At 34.1% G+C, this 7,483-nt stretch overlaps 1 protein-coding gene across 1 annotated transcript in view; it reads left to right on the forward strand.

Annotated features, from left to right (window-relative positions):
* Window positions 1-6,469, forward strand: part of LOC132549642 (PDF receptor-like) — a 32,422-nt gene extending 25,953 nt beyond the window's left edge. The window contains exons 7-12 of the mRNA XM_060213590.1: window positions 158-218; window positions 1,086-1,155; window positions 1,555-1,646; window positions 3,165-3,345; window positions 5,297-5,434; window positions 6,380-6,469. Of these exons, the coding sequence (XP_060069573.1) occupies window positions 158-218; window positions 1,086-1,155; window positions 1,555-1,646; window positions 3,165-3,345; window positions 5,297-5,434; window positions 6,380-6,469 (632 nt within the window). The remainder of the gene's footprint in view (window positions 1-157; window positions 219-1,085; window positions 1,156-1,554; window positions 1,647-3,164; window positions 3,346-5,296; window positions 5,435-6,379) is intronic.
* Window positions 6,470-7,483: the final 1,014 nt, after the last annotated feature.

Raw genomic sequence — 7,483 nt, forward strand, 5'->3', positions numbered from 1 at the left:
TCCAAATATGGTACACTGGCGTTTCAAATTCATGAACATAGTAAGCTAACACTTTTCTTAATAAACAGTCTGTCCTGTAGAAAGCCGACATTCTACCTACGTACATATACGTGTTGGTATATATTACGGAATGTGTTCTATGTTTCTGTTTTAACAGGTGTCCCACTTCCGTTTACTATCAGTTGGGTTGTTACGATGGCATTTAGTCACACAGCTAGGTAAGATCACACAGACTCCCGTACATTGTAAAAGAACTTCACAAATAATTCAATCTAATGACTTTATTCCTTGTTTAATTTCCCTTGAACAACACCATCCGCTGGCCCTTTTTTCATTGAGTCGTGATATTGTCTTACCTCAAATTGATATTTTGTCAGTCTCAAAATATATTTTTGTCAAATACCTTTGCAAAATTTAGTTCGTAATTTGATCGGATTGCAAACTATATTAATATATTTATAACAATAAATAGATTAGAATTAATTGTAACTTGTTTTCATTTTTATTTGCTTTAAAACTGATGACGGATGCTTTTTCTGCCTTAAAATTAAGAATCCAATACTTAAGTTGAGGTTCTTTTGGTATGTGAAAATCGTGATTTTTTCTTTAATTATGGAACTAGTGCATCTCCCCATTCCGAGACATTTTATTCGAGATTTTCCTCAGTCTCCAACTAGGTTTTAGAATTTACACCCATAGCAGCACTAACGGCTCCTAGAAGGAGGGAATATGTGTATGATGCTGCTTAATTTATTGTTTGGCTATATTGTAAATGAAATGCAATTAACTTTTATGTCTTATGTACAGTATTACACTGATTTACATTAAAGTTCTTTAAGACTTTTTGTGATTACCGATGGTGTTTCTTTGAGAACATGGCATTACTGTAATAATGCCTTGATTTACATGACGGATCAAAGCATGCTCACGCTCGATATCATTTTTCTGTCGTAAAAATTGATTTAATATTGATGTTCTCTTATTATTCGTGTTGTTTTCTAAAAAGGCGATTCTGTACTATTTACTTAATGTTAAATCATTGACGATTTTCATTTCTGGTTTGATTCGATTTCTTTTTGTTTCAGGTGTTGGTTTCCATATTATTTTTTGCCTTATTACTGGATAATAGAGACTCCAAGGGTAGCAGTAATAGCGGTAAGTTTAGAGATAAGCTATTAGTAGCCAGCAACACATGGCACTGCATAGCTCCTATTTTGCTTTACAACTTAAAATCAGTCTTGGGCATATATCGTTTTGTATTGTGTCACCTGATCGAGGCAAACGAATGTCTGTTCAACTGGTATATTTATGAATGCATTCTTTATTTTAAGTTAGCGTTCAAGTTTTGAAAGATTGGTTCGAGAAGGTTAGCCCACTATCGTATTAATACTACTTGGTAGGATGCGTTAACAGCGTTTCCGGGTAGTGATATGACTGATAAAATGACTTTTAGAAGTAAACAGAATAATCATTTGATATTCTTCGTTCTATCAATGCAATATATCGTTAAACTAAGCAAAAAGACTGATTCGGATTTTCATTTATATATTTCAGATAAATTTAATGTTTTTACTTAACATTATCCGTGTGCTGGTGATAAAATTAAGACGAAGTCAAACTAACGAACCACAAGTAACTAAAGTGAGGTAAGAAACTGGAATTAGATTCGGTAAAGAAAAGGTACTAAAGTCAGGCAAGATAGAGAAACTGGGATCAGAAAAGGAGAGATTATAAAATCTGATGAGATATAGGTATCAGATTGATTGAAGAGCCAGGTTCAGGTAAAGGCAGGTATTAAAGTCGTGAAAGATACCGGGGCAAGATCAGGAGCCAGGTTATGTAAAGGCAGGTACTAAAGTCGGGAAAGATACAGGGAAAATCAGGAGCCAGGTTTAAGTAAATGCATGTACTAAAGTCGGGAACGATACAGGGACAAGATCATGAGCCAGGTTCAGGTAAAGGCATGTACTAAAGTTGGGAAAGATACAGGGACCAGATCAGGAGCCAGGTTCAGGTAAAGGCAGGTACTAAAGTCGGGAAAGATACAGGGAAAATCAGGAGCCAGGTTTAAGTAAATGCATGTACTAAAGTCGGGAAAGATACCGGGGCAAGATTAGGAGCCAGGTTCAGATAAAGGCATGTACTAAAGTCGGGAAAGATACAGGGACCAGATCAGGAGCCAGGTTCAGGTAAAGGCAGGTACTAAAGTCGGGAAAGATACAGGGAAAATCAGGAGCCAGGTTCAAGTAAATGCATGTACTAAAGTCGGGAAAGATACCGGGGCAAGATTAGGAGCCAGGTTCAGGTAAAGGCAGGTACTAAAGTCGGGAAAGATACAGGGAAAATCAGGAGCCAGGTTCAAGTAAATGCATGTACTAAAGTCGGGAAAGATACCGGGGCAAGATTAGGAGCCAGGTTCAGATAAAGGCATGTACTAAAGTCGGGAAAGATACAGGGACCAGATCAGGAGCCAGGTTCAGGTAAAGGCAGGTACTAAAGTCGGGAAAGATACAGGGAAAATCAGGAGCCAGGTTCAAGTAAATGCATGTACTAAAGTCGGGAAAGATACCGGGGCAAGATCAGGAGCCAGGTTCAGGTGAAGGCAGGTACTAATAAGCTTATAATCAAAAATAGATATCACATACTTCACAGTTCAGAGTAATGTTGGGTCAGTACGGCAATATTCATTACTGTTTTTTTATATTTTTTATACAAATTATTCGTCTTTAGAATCTAGTATATTTTACCTTTAATAAAATTGCCATACTTTTGAATTCATCGATGACTTTTTTTCGTAAACGACATCTCGAATTAAGTAATATAGAGATGTTTATTGTAACAAAATTATAACACATCTACAGTTGGTATTCGAAACTGTTAGAATATACAAAATTCAGAATGTTCCATTATGATTTTTGATTGAGAGCCGTCGTAAAAGATACTGGTAACTGATAAAAACATGTATAAGTGATTTCAAAACTATAATTGTCGAAGCTCTTGAACGATTCAGGCCTTGATGTTTCAATGTTGTGGCATTTGAACTGAATATTACAGATGTAGACCTACTCCATATAATCTGGATCTTTTAAAATGATTCAATTTAATTACACAAATATTATTATTTGTGTTTCAAATAATAAAACCACTTTACATTTCTATTGCAGAAAAGCTGTGAAGGCGGCGTTGGTACTTTTACCTTTGCTAGGCATCACAAACTTCGTCGTCATGACGGATCCACCTGCTGATAACGTCATTAAATTTGGGATCTGGTCATACACAACTTATTTCCTTGTGTCCTTCCAGGGATTCCTCATATCATTACTCTACTGCTTCCTGAACGGGGAGGTAACTGTGTTATATACCTGCTTGGCGTTATTAATATTACAGAATTAATTTCCTTTACGTACATTACACATTTTTATATAAAGACAAATCTGTTATTGATGATTGCGATTTATTTAAATCCATTACCGCTTGGAGTATTAATGGGTTTATTGTATATCAGTACAAGTTTTAAAAGGCTCGTATAAGTAATTTTAGGAATAGTGCTACATAAATAAACATAAAAAATTCAAATGCGCCCTCGTATTAGTTAATATGGACTTCAAATTACTCAAAATGCGAGGTTTTTCGAGGACTAACATGCTAAACGTGAGAAAGCTCATACACTGTTTTCATTAAATTGTTTGTTTGTTTGGTGCTTTTTTGTTCACAACTGGTTTGCTGTTAAATGATAACGGTTTGTAATATCTATAATATCAGACATCCAAGCATTGAGTATTGACTTGAAGGAAATCTCAGATCTGTACAGGATTTATTGGATAAACAACACGAATGTTTCGATGGCAACCAAGAAGTGAGAAAGATATCAACATTAAAAATCCGTTATTGCAAAAAGTCGGCTGCCTAGCATTAAGCATTATTCACAATTATGAACAGACGCACTTCCTCTTAATTTCTTTATACCACAAGTCCACGTCTAAACCTGCTGTGTATTCTATTTGCCTTCGAGTTATGAATCTGCAGATTTTACATAAGGTAGTTATTATGCCATTTAAAAGATGGAGCTACTTAACATAGGTAATTGTTTTGCTTAGGTACAAGACACGTTAAGGAAACATTTATGCCAGAAATCGGCCGTGCGGTGGGACACCTCCCTCACGTCTATAAGGGTTCACCCACCGCCACGTCTGGACAAGGTAGTCGAAAAGTAGTCTTGCGCATGCTTGTAGCTATCTTGTCGCGAACCAAACTGCATTGCACAGCGAACTGCAATTCTCAATGTTGTGTGCCCAATTTCCTTTCAGTTTATCACAGTTTTTACATAGTTACTAATATATGTTAGATAGTTCATGTAAGTAGTAAATTTCCCAGAAATAATTCCTTCTTTGTTAATTTCAGACCTCTAAAAATAGTCCTTTAAAACCCTTTCTATTAACGTTCAATCGAAACATTCACTTTCCGGTGCAAATTTATAATCTGATACAGCAGAGACACTGGGGTCTTCGAGTTGTACGAGTTCGAGATAACCACGTTCGACTGCAATTGCAGTTGATACTTACATCAAAGTAATTTGATTATATCTAGATATTCATCGGGCCACAATAAGTAATATATACGTATCTTAAACAAAACCTCACTGCACTATGTTTACTTTGATGAAACACTCAGAATGGTAAATTTAGACTAACACGGCGACAATTACAATACAAAATTATCTCTATGATACTTCCAAAAAATGTAGTACTATGATACTTAAAAAAAACTCTTTTTTTTTTTTTACAAATCTTAGATAGAACACTAAATGATAAGGCAAATTATAATGTAAAATTAAACATATAGAGTTTATTTGAATATTTTAATTTCAATACTATACGTACCTTATGTTCATTTCATTCAGGAGAATATAAAATGTGTTTCTGTTTTCCATTATTTGAATTATAAAGCTGTATTTAAATCAGCAACGAAAATCATTTTTTACACAGGAGTTATAATATCTATTCAAGACCTTGTGATTTTCACCAGATAAGATATATAAATACCTACATCGGAATTCTATATTTATCAAAACATGTTAAATATCTTGCCAAGAGAAAGCATATTTGAAAAGAGAAAAATAAGTTTTTTGGAAAAAAGGATTTTTGTGTAGGTATTTATCCTTCTGTTTTTCATACACCTTCCAGAATGACCTTTTTAGCTTCAAGTGTCATGCAAAACTACTTTTCCATCCCTTGTGTCACTTCGTAGAAATTTAATTTCGCTTGATTTAGCTATATGTTGCATGTTCATTACTTAGGTACAGTTAACACTACGAAAACGCTGGGAGAGGTATCGCCATAGTAGAGTCGTACAATCCGCAAGTTTTCGACGTCTCAGCCGATCATTTTCTGTCTTCACATCTATAACAGAGGTTCCAAATACTTCAGTTAATCAGGTATAATTCTCCACCATTCAGCTTTCACACCAACGCGTAGATTTCTATTTCAGGACCGGAAGTACGTAATCACTAAGCAATTTTGAATGAACAAAGCGTCCTCTATGCGTTTATTTCACATAGACGGTAACCAAAGTTACGCAAAGCACACTTATGACAATGTATAACGGATTTTTTATTATGACGTTAGGCCCAATATAAACATTTAAAAATAAAATTGCAGTTATTTAACAATTGAAAGAAATATATTTTTAGTTTCATGCTTGTATGAAAGAAAAACCATTTTGCAAACTGACTGAATGCGCGAAAAATAAAAATAAAATTTCGACGAATCGGAAAGATGCATTTTGCGTTTAAACAACGAAAAGTTTTTTTTTTTTTTTTTTTTTACAAAACTTTGAATTCAATTGCATCATCAATGCTCTTTATGGAAACTCTTTTCCTTTTACTTGAATGCATTGTTGTGTCTAATTTAGCTTGATTGAAAGTGAAATGACATTTTATAACTTGAATTGCATATGTCGTAATTTGTTCTTTTAATATTTCAACTATCAGAACTTATTATGTCATGACCAGTGAAAAATATCGGCTCTCTTCCTCTTTTCAATGTCAACACAAAAGAAATAGGAGAATTTGTTTTGTATGGTTAAAACATGACACATTCAAGCCTATTTCAGATTTTCAAAATATTGCATTTTCAGTAACGTATATAATTGCTTCAGGTTTTTTATTTAAAGATTCATGATATGTTAATTATAAATTTCAGCTTGTTTTACATGTTTCAAGAAGAATGTATTTTTAACGGATTTTCAATCATCTTAAGTAGAGTATCTCAATTATTTCAAAATAAGCTTGCCATTTTGTGATACGTAGTGTACTGATTGAATTAATTATTTTTTAATCTTTATTATGAATAACTAATGTTTTGAAAATTAATATTTCCAGAATCGTCGCTCATCGGCCATTCCTATGTCAAATGGCAATGTAGTTCCGCTTCTGCGCGGTATGATCGTACACCGCGAGTCGAAGATGTGACGACTAGCGTGCAGAACGACATAGTACAATATTGTACTGTGCGTTCTCGACGCAGGTAAACCACAGAGGTCTATCCATAAGCATCTTCTGAGCCGAGTGTTCAGAATAAACTGTCTATTCTGAAGCCCAGAGAGTTCTAGCCTATTTTGATCTTCACCAAATGAAAAACAACGCCACGGAACAAAGAACAAAGATGTAGCATGTTTAAACTGTTGAATCAGTCACTGATCCATAAAGAGGCTGTGAGATCTAACCCAATGAATTATTGATCCATATGGTGGAACATCTTGACCAATGATTTATTGATCCATATAAGGAAGTGGAGATATAAACCAAAGGATGCTTCTTTTAGCCGTAATTGGTTGTAAGGTGATCGATATTAAATATAGGAAATAGATATTTGTTTGAAATTACAGCATTGAAAGATGTTCACATTTGAAATCTCCGGAGATCTTACAATTATCGCTCAAAATTGCAATGAAATAAACATTGTTTGTTATTAAAAGACAGGAAACGGTAAAGCAATGTATATCATATAAAGTATTTCAATTTCTCCATGTGAGTTGTATAAATATGTTTACATGACAATTACAATTGCTTAAGTGTCACGTCATCGCAAGCAGATTGCCACCAGGCCGTTAGATTGTTAGTGTTATTGCTTAATATGTAGCTGTTTGTTTGTTTGTTTGTTCAAATTCTACAAAATCCGAGTAATAATCAATATTATAGACCTATGTGTATTTGTTAGATTTTTAAATCATACATCGCTGTTATATTACTACATAAAACATTAGGAATTCTTTACCAATTGCTTTTTAATTATCAGTCATTTTTCTTTGATTCAAAATATACGCTTCCTGTGCATTTTAGCAACGGAAATAAGACAAATTTCAGAATTTACCGAACATACGATATATAAAGACATATTTACCATGTAGCTATCTTTCCTTATGAACTTCAGTAATACCATATGAATGTTCTTGCGTTATACTGATGCTAAGGTTTTGCTTCGTC

This window comes from Ylistrum balloti, unplaced genomic scaffold (assembly GCF_031769215.1).
Source record: "Ylistrum balloti isolate Yb309-2 unplaced genomic scaffold, AGI_CSIRO_Ybal_v1 Utg370072, whole genome shotgun sequence".
NCBI classification, from domain to species: domain Eukaryota; kingdom Metazoa; phylum Mollusca; class Bivalvia; order Pectinida; family Pectinidae; genus Ylistrum; species Ylistrum balloti.